Source organism: Dipodomys merriami, unplaced genomic scaffold (assembly GCF_024711535.1).
Source record: "Dipodomys merriami isolate MVZ:Mamm:240054 unplaced genomic scaffold, mDipMer1.0.p SCAF_52, whole genome shotgun sequence".
Lineage (NCBI taxonomy): Eukaryota > Metazoa > Chordata > Mammalia > Rodentia > Heteromyidae > Dipodomys > Dipodomys merriami.
This window is the reverse complement of record NW_027206091.1, coordinates 6,143,425-6,162,553: the sequence shown is the minus strand read 5'-3', so window position 1 is coordinate 6,162,553 and position 19,129 is coordinate 6,143,425. Positions and strand designations below refer to the sequence as shown.

At 51.9% G+C, this 19,129-nt stretch overlaps 2 protein-coding genes across 3 annotated transcripts; both read left to right on the top strand.

Annotated features, from left to right (window-relative positions):
• The first annotated feature begins 860 nt into the window (after positions 1 to 860).
• On the top strand, positions 861 to 12,013 carry Znf792 (zinc finger protein 792). 2 transcript variants are annotated; one of them, XM_069998694.1, is made up of 4 exons: positions 861 to 1,124; positions 2,028 to 2,157; positions 3,483 to 3,596; positions 4,609 to 12,013. In XM_069998694.1, exons 1-4 carry the CDS (start codon positions 1,044 to 1,046, stop codon positions 6,186 to 6,188), a joined length of 1,905 nt encoding a protein of 634 aa, XP_069854795.1. In that variant the 5' UTR covers positions 861 to 1,043; the 3' UTR covers positions 6,189 to 12,013. The 2 variants fall into 2 exon arrangements, with proteins under 2 accessions (XP_069854795.1, XP_069854794.1); XM_069998693.1 differs by lacking the exon at positions 861 to 1,124 and having other exon boundaries at positions 1,908 to 2,157.
• Positions 12,014 to 12,410: 397 nt separating this feature from the next.
• Znf599 (zinc finger protein 599) lies at positions 12,411 to 18,924 on the top strand. Its single transcript, XM_069998586.1, has 3 exons — positions 12,411 to 13,395; positions 14,760 to 14,886; positions 16,001 to 18,924. Exons 1-3 carry the CDS (start codon positions 13,378 to 13,380, stop codon positions 17,389 to 17,391), a joined length of 1,536 nt encoding a protein of 511 aa, XP_069854687.1. The 5' UTR covers positions 12,411 to 13,377; the 3' UTR covers positions 17,392 to 18,924.
• Positions 18,925 to 19,129: the final 205 nt, after the last annotated feature.

Below are 19,129 nucleotides of genomic sequence, written 5' to 3'. Positions count from 1 at the left end.
AAGCATGCAAGGCAAGCGCTCTACCACTGAGCCACCTTCCCAGCCCCATTTTCCTGTATTAATAGGGCACATTTTTCACAATTAATGCACCAAGAACAATTCATTATTATTATTAAAATGTATGTTTTCTGATTTCCTGTTTACCTACAGTCCTTTTTGTATCCTGCTTTCCCACTCACCCAACTTGTCCTTGGAACAAAATTCCCTCGTGATTCCCAAGATGGTTCCTGGGTTGGGGACCTCCAACCTCTCTTCAAATCAATTTTTTAATTTTTTATTTTATTTATTTATTTATTTATTTTGGGTCCAGTCGTGGGACCTGAACTCTGGGCCTGGGCGCTGTCCCTCAGCTCTTCAGCTCAAGGCTAGCACTCTACCACTTGAGCCACAGCGCCACTTCCAGCTTTTTCTGCTTATGTGGTGCTGAAGACTCGAACCCAGGGACACATGCATGCAAGACAAGCACTCTACCACTGAGCCAACTTCCCAGCCCCTTCAAATCAAATATTAACCGCAGTTTCCAATGTGACATGTAGGTGACAGGTAAAGGGACCACCAATGCTCATCAGGGCAAGAAAAGGAAAAGGTGGACAGGGTCTTTCCAGAGCCCGGGAGCTGCTCCTTTAAGAGAAATGTCAGGGGCGCGGCTTGAGCGACGAAGAGGGCGGGACAATACCCGAGGAGGCGGGGCCTGAGCCACGCTAGGAACTAGCCCGGTGGAATAACTGCGGCTGCGCACAGCGTGGCGGCTGACTGCGAGGGGGGCGGGACCGTAACTGCCGCCGTCCAATCGGGGTCTGCGCCGCGGGGGCGCTGAGGCTCGAACCCTCCGCCGCGCCTTTACACCGGGGATCCGGGCGTTGCTGAGGCGGCTTGGGTCTGGGCTTGCACATTTTGCACGCCTTGGGACCTCAGGCCGGCGGTGGAGACTTGGCTGGGTGGTGGTGGGGGACCCGAAGTTGGGGTCCCAGCTCTCCGGAGGGAGGGGCGGTGCTCCGCCCGGTCGGTGGCCGAGCCCGCCGGATCTTCCCGGCCTGGGCCCGATGGATCCTCCCGGCCTGGGCCCGGTGTCGGCGGCGCGGGCGGCGCTGTGCGCTCGCGCCCCGGGGAACGGACGGAGTCAGGTACTGCAGGGTCACCCTCGTGGCCCGTCTGCGGCCCACCCTCTAGCGGGGGTCTCGGGGAGCCTCAGGCACAGTTTTGCATGGTAAACTCCGAAGGAGGAGGGAGAGAAAGGGGTTTTCCAAACCCAGAAATGCGGGGCGGTGGGGACCCCCCGAGTCAGCTGGGATCAGGAAGAGCCCGTGGACGGCGGGCTGAGGAGCTGGCCTGGTTTTGTTTTGTTGTTGTTGTGCATTTGTTGGTGCTGTGGGTGGGCCTTGAACTCGGGGCCTGGACGCTGGGCTAGCGCTCTACCGCTGCTTGGGTCACAGCTGGCACTTCCGGTTTTTTCGGTGGATCCTTAGAGGTTAAGAGTCTCATGGACTTTTCCTGCCCTGGACATGGCTTCCAACTTTGATCCTCAGATCGCAGCTTCCTGAGTAGTTAGGATTATGGCCACCCGTGCCCAGCTGGGGCTACTGTTGATGAGGGCGCTGGGAGCCATGGAAGGTTAGGTTTTTGTTTTGGGCTGGTTCTGGGGCTTGAATTCACGGCCTAGGTGCCATCCCTGAGCCTTTTTTTTTTTTCTCAAGGCTAGTTAGTGCTCTGACAGTTAAGCCACAGCACCCCTTGTGGCATTTTCTGAGTGGCTTTTTTAAGAGATAAGAGTCCCAGGGACTTTCCTGCCCTGTCTAGCTTTAAACCACATCCTCAGATCTCAGCCTCCTGAATAGCTAGGATGACAGGCCTGAGCCACCGGTGCCCTGCTACTTGCCTATTTCTTGTTGCTGGGGACTCACATAGAGGTCCCCTGGAACATGAGGAAAGAACAGGGCTTGGTGTCTTCTTGGGGACCTGGGAGAAGACTGAGGGAAGGGGGGTCCCTTGGACAGAGGCTCATCAGGAAATCTACTGTCCTCACCCAGCTGGGCCTTGTGAGCTTTGAGGACGTGATTCTGCACTTTTCACCAGAGGAATGGGAGCTGCTTGATGAAGCCCAGAAGCTCCTGTACTGTGACGTGATGTTGGAGAATTTTGCACTCCTAGCTTCACTGGGTAAGCCTGGCACGCCCACCCCGCTATTTTCTGAGCTCATGGCTGCCTGTCCCTCTGTTGGCCCAAAGGACATCTCTGGCCCTTTGCATAGCCATTATATTACTTCTGCCTGGCTTTTTCCCTAGTTTGGGTCTAGGTCTCAGGGTGGTACTGTGCACTGTGCTTTCTCTCCCTGCCCAGCCTCCTGCTTGTGGCCCAAAATACTACATTCTGTCTTTGAGGGACCATCCCAATCCCTAATTCTCCCGCCTGTCCCCTGATAGTGTTTCCCATTCCATTCCTTTTTGCTTGCTGACACGTTCTGTGCTGGACATTCTAGAACCTGCTGTGGTTTCTCCCTGCTGTGACGGTTGGGATGATCCTGTCACGCCTCCTACTCCTGGATCTTCCTTTTTTTCCTTTTCTTTTTTTTTTTTTTGGGGGGGGTGCCAATCCTGGGGCTTAAATTCTGGGTTAGGCACTGTCCCTGAGTTCCTTTTCGCTCAAGGCTAGCACTCTACCACTTGAGCCACAGCGCCACTTCCAGTTTTCTGGTGGCTAATTGGAGATAAGAGTCTCATGAACTTCCCTGTCTGGGCTGGCTTTGAACCATGGTCCTAGGATTTACAGGCATGAGCAACCAATGTTCAGCCTTGATTTTTTTTTTTCTCGTCTAGTGCTTTTACCACTTGAGCCATAGCTCTACTTCTGGATTTTTTTTTTTTTTTTTGCCAGTCCTGGGGCTTGAACCAGGGGCTGGGCACTGTCCCTGAGCCACTTTTGCACAAGGCTAGCACTCTACCACTTGAGCCACAGTGTCCCTTCCAGCTTTTTTTTTTTTTTTTTTTGTATGTGTATGTGGTACTGAGGAATTGAACCCAGGGCTTCGTGCATGCTAGGCAAGCACTCTACCACTGAGCCACATTCCCTGCCCTACTTCTGGCTTTTTGTTGGTTTATTGGAGATAAGAGTCTCATGGACTTTCCTACCTTGGCTGGCTTTTTTTTTTTTTTCTTTGTCAGTCATGGGCCTTGAACTCTAGGCTTGGGCATTGTCCCTGTGCTCTTCAGCTCAAGCTAGCCCCCTATCACTTGAGACAAAGCACAATTTCCAGTTTTCTGGTGGTTAGTTGGAGATAAGAGTCTCACAGATGTTCCTTCCTGGGTTGGCTTTGAACCACGATCCTCCAGATCTCAGCCTCCTGAGTAGGTGGAATGACAGTCGTGAGCCACCAGCACCTGGCTAGATCTTGGCTTTTGTAATACTGACTTTCCCTCTGGATATGTTGTGGGTTATCTCCCTAAGCCTGGTGACTTGGGGACTGACGGGCTCCATCTTTCTCTTAGGACTTACAGCTTTCCGATCTCATGTAGTTGCTCGTTTGGAAATGGAGAACAAGCCATGGATTCCTGACAGAGGGGCAATGACTTCAGCCATGGCTAGAGGGGCTTGTGGTACTGGTAAGTAGGGGGGATTGGGGTGGGAATGATGTCACCTAGTAAGGTTGGGAGTTGGTGACGTCACAAAGTAGGGATGGGGAGGAAGTGATGTCACTAAGTTGGGTATAGAAGGAAATAACAAGCCGGGCGCTGGGGGCTCACGCCTGTAATCCTAGCTACTCAGGAGGCTGAGATCTGAGGATCACAGTTCAAAGCCAGCCTGGGCAGGAGAGACCGTGAGACTCCTATCTCCAATAAACCACCAGAAAACCGGAAGTGGCGCTGTAGCTCAAGTGGTAGAGCGCTCGCCTTGAGCTGAAGAGCTGAGGGACAGCGCCCAGGCTCAGAGTTCAAGCCCCACGACCGACCAAAAAAAACAAAAAACAAAAAACCCCAAAACTATGTATGGTTGTTTTTGTTTCTTTGTTCATTTTTGAGACAGACTCTTTTTTTTTTTTTTTTTTTTGGTCCAGTCATGGGCCTGAACGCTGGGCCTGGGCGCTGTCCCTCAGCTCTTCAGCTCAAGGCTAGCACTCTACCACTTGAGCCACAGTGCCACTTCCAGCTCTTTTTTTTTTTTTTTCTGCTTATGTGGTGCTGAGGAATCCAACCCAGGGCCTCATGTGTATAAGTCAAATATTCTACCACTGAGCTACCTTCCCGGCCCCAAGAGACAGACTCTTATAATGTATCCCAATCTGGTCTCAGACGAGTCTTCTCTACCAAGTGCTGGGCTTACCGGCATGTGTTACCATGCCAAATTGGTGATAAGGATTGCATAGATTTTCATGCCCGAGCTGGCTTTGAACCCCAATTCTCAGACTTCTCAGCCTCTTGAGTAGCCAGGATTACAAGCATGAGCCACTGGTGCCCAACTTCTCCCATTAGTTTTGCCATGGTACCAGGCACATTAGTTCAGAGCAGGCCTGAGCCCTCTCCTAGATCATGAGGTCACATAGGCCTGCGTCATGGGGCTCTTGTCTTTCCATTAATGTTTGTGTAAACTTCATCACCATCCTTCATCTGCTTGCAGATTTTTGCCAGGGCTCGGAGGGTAGGCAGCATTTTTCTGGATACAGCGTTCCTGGAGAAGGAGCCTCACAGCAGAGGAGTCCCAAGATGGCTCTGTGTATCCGAAAGGCCTACCTGTGTGGCCTGACCCTGAAAGACACTTTCCACCTGGGCCATTACCAGGCCACACTTCCCAATCAGAAGCCGATGAAGGTTGGGGTGAATAACACAGGATTGGAGCTCCATGCATGCCCTCCCCTAGGGCAGGGTGCCCAGCTGAATCCAGCCACATGTGTGAGAGGGGAGGAGAGCAGGGCCTTCCTCATGAAGCCAGACACAGGTTCCCCATCAGAAAAGCCATTCGCATGCAGGAAGATCAGAGGGGACTTCATGGCGGATTTCATGGCTACCACAGGTTTTCTGGCACCTCAGATCACTCCCTGGGCCAAGGAGGGCCTAGCACGAGCTCCCGCCCTACAGATGCATGACCAGATCAATGAGTTTGGGGACACTCTCAGTGACAAATCTACCCCCATTCAGGACATGAGAGTCCACACCCAAGAAAGGCCATGGGAGTGGATCAAGTCTGGACTATTCTTGCCCCCTGCCACCAGCAGTCTCCCACCCCAGAACATTGACGGTAGAGCGCCCCCTTCCCATGGCCGCCAGTACGGAAGCTCCTTCTCCCAGCCCTCCAGCCTCATTCATCTGGACATGGTTTCCAGCAGTGAAAACACTAGTGAATGGAGCACCTATGGGAAATCCTTCAGCTGGAACTCCAGCCTCACGAACCCTCAGAAAGTCCACAGCAGAGAAGCCCCTTCTGAGTGCCCCGATCGCGGGGAGTTCTTTAGCCATCTTGATCTCATTCCCCACCAGCAAGTTCCTAGCAGTGAGCAGCCGCCGCTGCCTTTTGCATGCGGGGAATGCGGGATGTTCTTCAGCCAGCGAGGTGCCCTCAGGAAACACCAGAAAATCCACACAGGGACCCGGACTTTCGGGTGCAGTGAGTGTGGCAAGGTGTTCACGCGGAGCTCGGATCTCATGAAACACCACCGCGTGCACACCGGAGAGCGGCCCTACGAGTGCAGCGAGTGTGGGAAATTCTTCAGCCAGACTTCCAGCCTCAACAGCCACCGGCGGCTTCACACCGGGGAAAAGCCCTTTCAGTGCAATGAGTGCGGCAAGTTCTTCAACCAGAGCTCCAGCCTGCACAACCACCGGAGGCTGCACAGCGAGGAGCGGCCGTACCGGTGCGGGGAGTGCGGGAAGACCTTCAGGCAGATGTCCAACCTCCGGCAACACCAGAAAATCCACAAGCCCGACAAGCCTTACCATTGCAAGGAGTGCGGCAAGGCCTTTAGCCAGCTGCCTACTATGATTCGCCATCAGAAAATCCACACCAGAGAAAGATTGGCAGGGAGGGCGCTGCCTTCTAGTTCAACACAAGCCCCGCCTCCACCCCCACCGCCACCCCCACCCCCACCCCCACCCCCACCCCCGGGGAGCTCTGATACTGGCCTTGGTAAGGAAATGGCCAGCCAGATGTTGAACCTTGCTCTTCCAAGTATTCCCAGTGGGACAATGCCCAATGACTGTTAGAAATGTTGGGAGCTTTTGAGAACCTAAGATGCAGTGTGTGTGTGTGTGTGTGTGTGTGTGTGTGTGTGTGTGTGTGTGTGTGTGTGTGTGTGTGTGTGTGTGTGTGTGTGTGTGTGTGTGATGCATTTTGTGTGTGTGTGTGTCCGTCCGTCCATCCGTCTGTCTGTCTGTCTGTCTGTCTCCTGGGGCTTGAACTTGGGACCTGAGCGCTGTCCCTGAGCTTTTTCTTTTGCACAAGGCTAGCACTCTTTACCACTTGAGCCACAGTGCCACTTCTGGCTTTTTGGTGGTTTGTTGGAGATAAGAGTCTCATGGACTTCCCTGCCCTAGGCTTGCTTTGAACCATGATCCTCAGATCTCAGCTTCTCCTGAGTAGCTAGGATGACAGGTGTAAGCCACCAAGCACCTGGCTATAAGTTGCCTCTTCTGACCATTGTTGTTGTTTTTTGTTGATGGTGGTGGTGGTGGTCTTGGGCCTTGAACTCTGGGACTGGATCCTGTCTCTGAGCTCTTCAGCTCAAGGCAAGCACTCTACCACTTTGAGCCATAGGATCACTTCCAGTTCTCTGGTGGTTCGTTGGAGATAAAAGTCTCACAGACTTTTCTGCCTGGGCTGGCTTTGAACTGTGATCCTCAGCTCTCAGCCTCCTGAGTAGCTAGGATGACAGCTGGATAGCACCAGTGCCCAGCAGGGGTTGTTTGTTTTTTTTTTCTGCCAGTCCTGGGGCTGGTACTCAGGGCCTGGGCACTGTCCCTGAGCTGCTTTTGCTCAAGGCTAGTGCTCTACCACTTGAGCCACAGCACCACTTCCAGCTTTTTCTGTGTATGTGATACTGAGGAATGGAACCGAGGACTTCATGCATGGTAGGCAAGCACTCTACCACTAAGCCACATTCCCAGCTCCGTGACCATAGATTTTATTAGAGTTTTGTCACTGCAGTTGACAGAAGCCATCTCAGCTGTGCCCGCTGACAGGCCTGGGCAGTGTTACCCCGTCCCTGGTATTTGGGAAAGGCAGACCTCTTTCCTGCCTTGTGAGCTCCTGAAGGAAATCATGGATTGCTTGAGGCTATGCAGCTCGCTCCCCTGTGGCTGGTTTATCTGTGGAAATAACCCCGCTCTGATCGGAAAGCTGACTGGGATCTGCTGGCAGATTGCAGAGGTTTTCCCTCTTTCAAGGACATTATTGGGCTGATGAGTTGCTTGTGATTTATTCACCTTCCAATCACGTGACTCTACTGCCTCTTTCATACAGCATGCCATGTAAAACAGCCACCTCTTTTTTTTTTTGGTTCCAGTCCTGGGGCTTGAATTCAAGGCCTTGGTGCTGTCCCTAGCATTCTTTTTCTCCTGGCTAGTGCTCTACTGCTTGAGCCACAGTGCTACTTCCAGCTTTTTTTTTGGGGGGGGGGATGGTTTATTTTTTTGGTTGGTCGTGGGGCTTGAACTTGGCCTGGACACTGTCCCTGAGTTCTTCAGCTCAAGACTAGTGCTCTACCACTTGAGCCACATTTGTCACTTCCAGTTGTCTGAGTGGTTTCTTGAAGTTAAGAGTCTTCTAAGGACTTTTCCTGCCCAGGCTGACCTCAAACCACGATTCTCAGATCTCAGCCTCCTAAGCAGTTAGGATTACAGATGTGAGCCAACAGCACCTGGTGATAATTTCCTCCTTTCCTTTTTCCCTCCCTTCCTTCCTTCCTTTCCTTCCTTCCTTCCTTCTTTCCTTCCTTCCTTCTTTCCTTCCTTTCTTCTTTCCTTCCTTCTTTCCTGTCTTTTTTTTTTTTTTTTTTTTTGGCAGTCCTGGGCTCGACCTCATGGTCTGGGCACTGTCCCTGAACAACTATTTTGCTCAAGGCTAGCACTCTACCACTTGAGCCACAGCACCACTTCTGGCTTTTTCTGTGTATGTGGTACTGAAGAATTGAACCTAGGCAAGCACTCTTCCATGAAGCTACATTCCTAGTCTTGCCCTCCTGCCTGCCCTCTTTCCTCCTTCCTTTCCCTCTTCCCTCCTTTCCTCTTTCTCTCCCTCCCTTCTTTTCATTTTTATGAAGCTGTATTTGACATGCAATAACAGTATATGTGGGAGCATTCAATTTGATAACTTGGGAAATATGCACATACTCAGGGAATCAACTGTGTGCATGTGCACAACCCTTAAGACGACTTCGCAACTTCATGCGGGGTTCTGGTGGCTCACACCTGTCATCCCAGCTACTCAGGAGGCTGAGAGCTGAGAATCATGGTTCAAAGCCATCCTGGGGGGGCTGGGAAGGTGGCTCAGTGGTAGAGTGCTTGCCTTGCATGCATGAGGCCCTGGGTTCAACTTATCAGCACCACATAAGCAAAAAGAAAAAAGCCAGAAGTGGTGCTGTGGCTCAAGTGGTAGAGCGCTAGCCTTGAGCTGAAGAGCTGAGGGACAGCGCCCAGGCCCAGAGTTCAGGCCCCATGACAGGACCCCCCCAAAAAAAAAGCCATCCTGGGCAGGGAAGTTTGTGAGACTCATCTCTAATTAGTCGTCATCAGAAAGATGGAAGTGGAGCTGTGGTTCAAGTGGTAGAGGGCTAACTTGGGAGGAAAAAGCTAAGGGAAAGACCCAGGCTCTGAGTTCAAGGATCAATGCCTGCTAAAAACAAAGAACAAGCTACCTCATGCCCCTTATTAATCCTTCCGTGCCTTCCTCAGGCTTCCCTAGAAACCAATAAGCACACCCCAGGGAAGCCATTGGTTTAAGTATTTTTCACTGTGGATTTATTTGCCTTTCTTAGAATTGTATACAATTGGAGTAATAAGGTACTTAATCGCTTTTTTTTTTTTGGTGTTGTGTGTGTGTGTTTGTGTGTTTGTGTGTGTTGCACACACGCACACACATGAGCACCAATCCTGGGCTTGAATTCAGGACCCAGGCGCTGTCCCTGAGCTCTTTTTCTCAAGCTAGTGCTTACCACTCTGAGCCACAGCTCCATTTCTGGTCTTCTGTTGGTTCATTGGAGAGTCTCATGGGGAAGTGGCACTCAGAACACTTAGGCCCTGAGTTCAAGCCCCAGGACTGACCAAAAAAAAAAAAATTCTCCTGGACTTTCCTGTCCTGACTGGCTTTGAATGACGATCCTCAGATCTCAGCCTTTGGAGTAGCTAGGGTGACCAGCGTGAGCCACCGCTGCCCAACTGACCTGGTTTATTTTGTATGTAAATACTTTTTAATTGTCTTTTTTGTTGTTGTTGTTTCATTTACATTAACATTTTTAGGCTAGTTCAGATTTCAACCAGAGAGTATGTTTATGTGTGAAAGCCGTGGTTATCTCGAGAATCTCCGTACTGAGTGTTTGTGTGGTTCATTCCTTTTTGGGCTCAGTGTGTCAGGATTTCTTTTCAAGTCTGTATAGAATTCCATTGCTTATTCCAAGGCTTGTTTGTTTATTCATGTACCAGTGGACACAAGTGGCTCCCTCTGGTTATTAGGGCTAATAGGGGTAAGAAGGTATGTAATAGCTCTAAAAATTATCTTTCTCCATCATTTTTGTTTGTTTGTTTGTTTGTTTGGTGCTCATTCTGGGCCTTGAACTCAGGGCCTGAGCACTGTCCCTGAGTTCTTTTGCCCGAGGCTAGCGCTCTACCACTTGGAGGCATAGCTCTACTTCTGGTTTTCTGATGGTTTATTGGAGAGAAGAGTCTCATGGACTTTCCTGCTTGGGCTGGCTTCAAATGGTGATCCTCATCTCTCAACCTCCTGATTAGCTTGGATTCCAGGCGAGAGCCACCAGTGCCTGGGCATTTTCAGCTTTTTGCTGTTTAATTGGAGAGGCTCACAGACTTTCCTGTTCAGTCTGGCTTTCAGGCACAATGGCAATTCTCAGATCCCAGTCTCCTGAGGACAGGTGTGAATCACCTGCATCCTGCTCAGGCCTTATTTTTTTTTTTTTGGGGGTCCGGTCGTGGGACCTGACCTCTGGGCCTGGGCACTGTCCCTCAGCTCTTCAGCTCAAGGCTCTACCACTTGAGCCACAGCACCACTTCCGGCTTTTTTCTTTTTGCTTATGTGGTGCTGAGGAATCGAACCCAGGGCCTCGAGCATGCAAGGCAAGCACTCTACCACTGAGCCACCTTCCCAGCCCCTCAGACCTTATTTTTAATTAAAATTTTTATTTTTATTTTGTCAGTCATGGGGCTTGAATACTGGGCCTGGGTGCTGTCCCTGAGCTCCTCAGCTCAAGGCTAGCCAGAGCGCCACTTCTGGTTTTCTGGTGGTTATTTGGAGATGAGTCTCATGGACTTCCCTGCCCAGGCTGGCTTTGAACCATGATCCTCATATCTCAGCCTCCTGAGTAGCTAGGATTACAGGCGTGAGCCAGGCCTTATTATTTTTTAATGTAAATTTTATAACTAGCAACCCTCCCCCCCCCCTTGGCACTGTTTATGCTCTTGCCCCCTAAGTTTGGTACATTGTTTCCCTTTTATTTCATCTCTCGATGTTCTGTAATCTCATTTGTGATTTCTCTTATTAAATGTTTAGTATTTGGTTTAATTTTCATAAATTTTTGAATTTTCCAGATTTTTTTTTCTCAACCTGGGGCTTGACCTTAGGGCCTGAACATTGTACCTTAGCCATTTTGCTAAAGGCTTGTGCTCTAGCATTTGAGCTATACCTCCACTTCTGGCTTTTTGGTGGTTCATCGGAAATAAGAGTCTCATGTACTTTCCTGCCCAGGTTAGCTTTGAACCGTGATCTTCAGATCTCAGCCTCCTCAGTAGCTAGGATTACAGGTGTGAGCCACCAGCACCTAGCTCTGTTTATCTCTTACGGAATGGACCACATTCCCCTATAAATCTTACATTGAAATCCTAATTACAAGACCTTGGAATATAGGAATCATTTACTAGCAATTTGTACAGTGTTTGGGCTAGGGCTGTAGGTCATTGGTCGTGTTTGCCTTTAATGTAGGGTTTCTGTAGCAAAGAGAAACAAAATGAAAATTGTTACTGTTTTTGGTTATTTTGTTTTGTTTTGCTGGTCCTGGGGCTTGAACTCTGGGCCTGGACACTGTCCCTGAGCTTCTTTTGCTCAAGGCAAGCACTCTTTGACTTGAGCCACAGTGCCACTTCCAGCTTTTTTGAGTCATTTATTGGAGATAAGAGTCTCATGGACTTTCCTGCCTGGACTGGCTTTGAACCGTGACCCTCAGATCTCCACCTTCTGAGTAGCTAGGATTATGATCTGCACCACCAATGCCTAGCATTAAGTCATTCTTTGGGACTGAGCTCCTTCACTAGGCACCAGCAGATAATACCAAACCAAAATGGACTGTTATCATGCTAAGTGCTACATAGTCAAAGTGGAGCTACAAAGAAACAGATGAATCCAAAAAAGGACCCATTTCTCCCTGGAAATAGAAGATTCCAGACTACCTCCATCATCATAATTCAGAAATCTGCAGTCATGTGATGTCACTCCATCAAGTGTTTTGTAACTGTTGTATTTTCTACTGTTCCATTTTCCAAAATCTATGCTCTTAACTAGTGGGAGCTCTCATTCTGTTTTGTAGCATGGAGTTTTTCCTGTTTTTTTTTTTTTGTTTTTTGGGGGGCTGGTCCTGGAACTTCTCTGTCCCAAGCTAGCGCTCTAACCACTAAAGCCACAGCACTACTTTCACCTTTTTCTGAGTAGTTTATTGGAGAAAAGAGTCACAACTTTTCTGCCTGGGCTGGCTTCAAACCATGATCCTCAGATCTCAACCTCCTGATTGGCTAGGATTATAGGCATGAGTCATCATGCCTGGCTTTCCCTGATTTTTGAATCATAAATAAAATTCAACTGAGTTTCTTGACATAGTTTGTTGTAGTTTTGTCTTTGACAATTGTGACTGTCAGGAAGAGGACCGGATGGACATTCTTAGAGCATTAAGCTTCTTTGAAGAATGCTGGGCAGTATTACTGACCCCTTTGGAAGTCTTGTTTCCTGTTCTCAGATCCAACATTACTCTTTGGTTCCTGAGCCCCTCTTCCCATGGTTTTGGCTTTTGCAGGTCTGGGTCTGTGTGGGAGCATACATATGATATATGGTTTGTTTTGGTTTGGTTTGGGGTTTTTTTGGTCATGGGGCCTGAACTCTGGGCCTGGGTGCTGTCCCTCAGCTCTTCAGCTCAATGCTATTGCTCTACCACTTGAGCCACAGCGCCACTTCTGGCTTTTTTTTCTTATGTGGTGCTAAGGAATCAAACCCAGGGCCTCATGCATACAAGGCTAGCACTCTACCACTGAGCCACCTTCCCAGCCCTGATTCTGGGGTTTGAAGCACTGGTAAGATCAGAAATCACTGCAGAAACAGGATTGGGTCCTTCATGGACCAAGAGGGAGGTTACAGGAAACCAGCTAGACCTGCACTGCTGAACAGTGGAAACAGGACCTAGATTGATACAGGTATTCATGATGGTGTGCATTTCAGACAAGATTTGCAACAAGAAGAAAAAGGCCCTTAAAGAATAGTGTGTGTGTGTGTGTGTGTGTGTGTGTGTGTGTGTGTGTGTGTCCATGTGTCCATGTGTATCATCGTCTGTTCCCATCTGTCCATGCTGGGGCTTGAACTCAGCACTGCTCCTGAGCTTTGTTGCTCAAGGCTGGCACTCCACCACTTGAGCCGCAGCTCCACTTATATCTTTTTGGCGGTTAATTGGAGATATAATGTCAAGGACTTTCCTGCTGGGGCTGGCTTTGAACCGCCATCTCTTCACATCCTCATCACCCAACCACAAAGCCTTCAGAGAAGTTTGGCCTTTGCCTGCAGACGCGAAGCCACGCCCTCCCCTAGTAACTTTTTAAGAGGCCGTTTAGCAGGAAACCGGAAGTCTGTTTAGGTGGCGCTCGGATTCGGGTCCGAAACTACACTTCCCAGGAGGCATTGCTACAGAGAAGCAGTCTCTGCCAATCACGCGTTGCCGAAGACTCCTGAGGCCGTGTGGGTGGAGCTTCCGGCGCTGTGCCGAGACGTCATTTGGCTGTGACTGTCCTCTGAGTTGGCGCGGTGTCTCTCGTCAGCTGCCGCTTTCTAGGCCTTTCCAAACTCAAGAGAGGAGGACGGAGAAGCGGGGGGGGGGGGGGGGGGGACAGTCGTCGCTGTCACCCTCCGACGTCCTCCACTAGCTCTGCCCGCCGAGCCCGGAAGCCGAAACTGCAGGCCGAGCCCGGCGGTGCCATGGCGGCTCTGCCCCTGGTGAGTGCCGGGCCTTCGGTCCGCGCGCGCCGCGGCCCGGCCGTGCGTGTGGGGAGGACTGGGTCTGCAGGTTCTCGGCCTTTCCCTCAGTTCCGAGGCTTTGGGGGGCGAGGGTCCCAACCGAAGCGCCCTTAAGTCCAGGTGCAGACGCCGAAGGGGGCTCCCCGTTACCGAGTGCCCAGCACGCTCACCCGGCTGCCCCCGACCCCTGCTACCTGTGGCCCTCAGGAGAGGCGGAGGGACTGACGGAGGGGACCGTGGGGGTACGGCTCGGGCCTGGGCGCTGTCCCTCAGCTCTTCAGCTCAAGGCTAGCGCTCTACCACTTGAGCCACGGCGCCACTTCCCATTTTTAAATACTTTTAAGAGTGTAAAAAAATGTTTTTAAGTGTAAAATTATTGAACAACTTTCTGCCCCTGTTTCTGGGGATTCATCGTAGTGTCAGGAAAGGATTCTAAGCCACAGACCACGGACCAGAGGGACCCAGGACCAGTTCCTGCCCCTTGGGTTAGATACATGATGCTGGGTGACGGGTCTCAGATCCTCAGGGGAGAAGGTGGTAGCGTGTATGTCACAAGCTACGGGATGATCCGTAAAGTTTACAAACACACAGGCAGGCTGTGCAGTCTGCTTTATGAACATTTTCTTGTTGCTGTTGTTGTTTGTTTTGTTTTTGGTTGGTTGTGGGGTTTTGAACCCAGGGCCCGGGTGCTGCCTCTGAGTTCTTTTGCACAAGGATAGTGCTCTACTGCTTTGAGCCACAGCTCCACTTCTGGTTTTCTGGTTGTTCATTGGTGGTAAGAGTCTCATGGACTTTACTGCCCAGGATGGATTTGAACCTCCATCCTCAGATCTCAGCCTCCTGAGTAGTTAGGATGACAGGCATGAGCCACAGGTGCCTGGCAACATTTTCTCTTTGATTTATGAAATTAAAGTCTGTCGTAGTAGGAGCTATGATTGGAAAATGAATCTCAAAGAAATCGAGACTTCTCAAAGACTACACATGTGGCAACATTGGCTGGAGCTTTAAATCTATCCAACCTAGAGGCTTTCGTTTGTTTTTAACACAATTATGCAAAGCCACAGACAGACCCTGAGCCTCAACTGCTGCTGTACTTGTTTTTACTCTCATTTGTCATCCCTCTCTCCTCCCTCCCCAGCTTATTACTGGCTGTTCCTCACCAGTGTTCATGGGGTTGACAGTCCCAGCTGCCTCCGTCCTAAGCCCAGCCTCAGGAGCATTGCTCAGAAGATGCTCCCTCGTTCAGGCCTCGGGTCCCCGTTTCTTGTCTGTATCAAAGCAGTAAGCTCAGATCTGACCTATTACCTGCACAGCCATCCCACCAGCTCTGTTTGGGTTTCCAGGCATCGATATCATTCGAAGATTTGGCTGTGACCTTCACTGAGGAAGAATGGGAACATCTGGACCTGGGCCAGAGGAACCTATACCAGGAAGTGATGCTGGAGACCTACCAGCTTCTGGTCTCACTGGGTAAGGCCCCCTTCCCTTCCATCTGGAGGACCTCTAGCCTGTTTCCATGTACTCTTTCAAGGCAGGGCTGGCCGAGGTTGCTTTCCCTAGGGTATTATGGTCAGTGCTCTTCTTCACAATCCCTGTGTCTCCATCAGGGCTTGCACTGTGTGAAGTGTGTTGCACATACAGCCTCAGCCTGACAATGTTGTTCCAAATTGCCACAGAGTCTAGGTAGCAAGATCTGCCCAAAATTGGTGGTTTTCCAAGAAGAGGATGCTTTGGACAAAGGAGTAAGATGTGGTAGCTAGGTCAATTGCAACTGGACATGGAAAAAGGCACAGAGCAGATGCAGAGTGCATGGGAGTTACCCACTTGATACAAAAGGACTTCAGAATGTGGTTCAGCTGGAGGTAGGAACCTGAGGCAAAAGGACAGTTCCTTGTCCCATTGTGGTCTTAACGTAGACTTGGAGATCTGCCTGCTTCCTCCCTCTCATTTTCAACTAATAGTCCCTTTAGTTAGTGGAGAAGGCCAAAAACCAGCTAGGAGAAGCCAACTCCATTGTACCCAGAATCCTAGTGCTGACCACTCCATCGCCTCTCCCTCCTCCCATTATCTCTGATAGAGCTCTCTAGCTTATTATTTTTTTTATTTTTATTTTTTTTGCCAGTCCTGGCTCTTGCATTTGGCCTGGGCACCGCCCCTGAGCTTCTTTTTTGTTCTACCACTTGAGCCTCAGTGCCACTTCTGGCATTTTCTGTGTATGTGGTGCTGAGGAATCGAACCCAGGGCCTCATGCATGCAAGGCAAGCGCTCTACCACTGAGCCACCTTCGCAGCCCCAGCTCTCTAGGTTAGTGTACGTAGTTATTTGATGTGCTTGTCCTCACTCGCCTTTGTGATGCTGACACATTTCTGACTAAAGCCAGGTGCTGTGGGCTCCCACCTGCAATCTTGGCTGCTCAAGAGGCTGAGATCTGAGGGGCACAGTTCAGAGCCAGACCGGGCAGGAAAGTCTGTGAGACTTTCTGTGAGACTGAGCGGTGCCGGGGCGCAGTGCTCGGGCTCGGGGAGCCCTGGGGCACGGGGAGGAGCCAGCCTCACTAATGGCATCTACGCTGCGTTCCCTCCAGGAGACCAGGTGAGACTGGCGCGCCCCTCGCCCGGCACGCCCCTGCCAGCCCTCCCCGCGCAGCCCCGGCTCCTCGGACTGCCGTGGCAGAGGCCGGACCGGCGCGGGACGCCACCACCGGAGCCCCGCAGCCCTCCCCTGCCCCGCGGCCTCCACCCGCCTGCCTCCCCACCGACGGAATGGTGTGGGGTGGATATGGAGTGCTTGAGTACGTGGCCGCTGGCGGGGCATCCCCAAATCTGTGCGGGAGAGAAGCCAGGGGACTGCGGGCCAGACCCCGTTCAGGCCCCTGCGGGGCGGCCCCACCGGTGCCCAGAGTGCGGGAAGGGCTTCACGCGGCGCTGCCACCTCACAGAACACCGGCGCGTGCACACCGGCGAGCGGCCGTACGTGTGCGGTGACTGCGGGAAGGCCTTCACCCACCGCTCCTCCTTCGCACAGCACTGCATGACGCACGGTGGGGCCAAGCCCTTCCCGTGCGGGGAGTGCGGGAAGTCCTTCTCCTACCGCTCCTCGTTCGCGCAGCACGCCCGGGCGCACGCAGGCCCGCCGCCATTCGCGTGCGGACAGTGCGGCCGGGCCTTCGCCCAGCGCTCGGCCTTCGCCCGGCACCAGCGCACGCACACCGGGGAGAAGCCGTACGCGTGCGGGCTGTGCGGCCGGGCCTTCGCCCAGCGCTCGGCCTTCGCCCAGCACCACCGCACGCACACGGGCCGCAAGCCCTTCGTGTGCGGGGTCTGTGGCAAGGCCTTCTGCGACAACTCCTCGCTGGCGCAGCACCTGCGCATCCACACGGGCGAGAAGCCCTACGTGTGCGGCCAGTGCGGCAAGGCCTTCACGCAGTGCTCCACCTTCCTCCGCCACCGGCGAACGCACACAGGCGAGAAGCCCTACGCCTGCCCGCACTGCGGCAAGGCCTTCAGCGCCAGCGCCGCGTTGGTGCAGCACCTGCGCGTGCACACCGGCGAGAAGCCGTTCTCCTGCGGCCAGTGCGGGAAAGCCTTCGCCCACCAGTCCGTGCTCATCCGCCACCACCGCAGCCACAGCGGGGTGCGGCCGCTGCAGTGCCACCACTGCGCCAAGGCCTTCTTCTACTCCTCGTCCTTCGTGCGCCACATGCGCGTGCACACCGGCGAGAAGCCCTTTGTGTGCGGGGACTGCGGCAAGGCCTTCACCCAGAACGCCAACTTCCTCCGCCACCGCCGGACGCACACCGGCGAGAAGCCCTTCGTGTGCCGGGACTGCGGCAAGGCCTTCAGCGACAACTTCGCCCTGCAGCGGCACGCGCGCACGCACACCGGGGAGAAGCCCTTCCAGTGCGGGGACTGCGGCAAGGCCTTGGGGCACAGCACGTCCTTCACGCACCACTGCACAACTCACAGTGTGGTGTAGAGGCCGCCCGCGATCGCTGCAGAGTCTCCAGCGGGGTTGCCAGGACTTGTGCTGTGTGCGGTCCTGAGAATTGCTTCTGCCCACCCAGACCTTGTGTGCCAAGCCTCAACGCTGTGCCTCTGCCTGAGCTGTTGTGCTCAAGGCTGGTGCATTACCACTTGAACCACAGCTCCACTGCTGCCTTTTTTTTTTTTTTTGGTCAGTCTCGGGGCCTGAACTCTGGGTCTGGGCGCAGTCCCTCAGCTCTTCAGCTCAAGGCTAGCGCTCTACCACTTGAGCTACAGCGCCACTTCCTGCTTTTTCTGCTTATGTGGTGCTGAGGATTCGAACCCAGGGCCTCATGCATGCAAGGCATGCACTCTACCACTGAGCCACCTTCCCAGGCCTTTGGTCATGTTTTTGAAAAGTCTCATACACTTTCCTGGCTGCTTCAAACCTGGATCTTCTGATTTCAGCTTCCTGAGTAGGTCGGATTACAGGTGTGAGCTACCTGCACCTGGCTCCAAACCTAACCTTGATCCTAAGGTGGAACCTCCGAGGTAAGAAACCCAGTGGCTGGGATGCTGTCAGCAACAAATTGCCTTTTGTTTATTCTCTCCATGTAATTTGGGTATTTTCAGGAAGCAATGTTGGTAAAAGGTGAAATTCAAAGGACAGGTTGAAAATGATCCCCTAAGTCTCCCTGTGGTTCAAGGAGATAAGCAGTGAAAAAGCTGGGAGTTCCCAGTCAGCCAGCCAAGAGGTTGACCCATTCAAGTAGTCCTTGCTCCTAAACATGCGCATTTGTACCTGTGGAGAGCATAAAGCATGTGAGGAGCAGGCTGGAGTCGTGGGGTACACAATACACTTCCATTTGTGGGCATTCCGGGCATCTTGCAGGTGCTATGTTTGGGCCAGGTTCTTGGCCTCTGCACCAAACATTTTCCTAAATCAGTCATTACACAAACTTTTTTTTTTTTTGGTCAGTTGTAGGGCTTGAACTCTGGGCTTGGGAGCTGTCCCTGTGCTCTTCAGCTCAATGTGAGCGCTCTGCTGCTGAGCCACAGCGCCACTTCTGGTTTTCTAGTGGTTTATTGGAGATAAGAGTCTCACGGACTTTCGTGCCCAGGCTGGCTTTGAACTGAGATCCTCAGATCTCAGCCTCCTGAGTAGCTAGGATTATAGGCGTGAGCCACCGGCGCCCAGCCTCACAAACTTTCTCTTTTTGGTAAGTTGTGGGGCTTGAACTCTGTGCTTGGGTACTGTCTCTCAGCTCTTCAGCTCAAGGGGAGCGCTCTACCACTTGAGCCACAGCGCCACTTCTGGTTTTCTGGTGGTTTATTGGAGATCAGAGTCTCACAGACTTTCCTGCTAGGGCTGGCTTTGAACCGAGATCTTCAGATCTCAGCCTCCTGAGTAGCTAGGATGACAGGCATGAGCCTCCAGCGCCTAGCTATACACAACTTTCTAATGTTGACTTTCTCTTAAAAACAGCTTGTGATTAACATGTTTCTCGTACATTTATAATTGCTATACTTTATAATAAAAGTACCTATAGCATTTTGGTGTGGTGTACTCTTCATATTATTGCCGTATAACTCTGGGTTTTTTTATTTTTTATTTTTTGCCGGTCATGGGGCCTGAACTCTGGGTCTGGGTGCTGTCCCTCAGCTCTTCAGCTCAAGGCGAGCGCTCTACCACTGGAGCCACAGCGCCACCTCCGGCTTTTTCTGTTTATGTGGTGCTGAGGAATCGAACC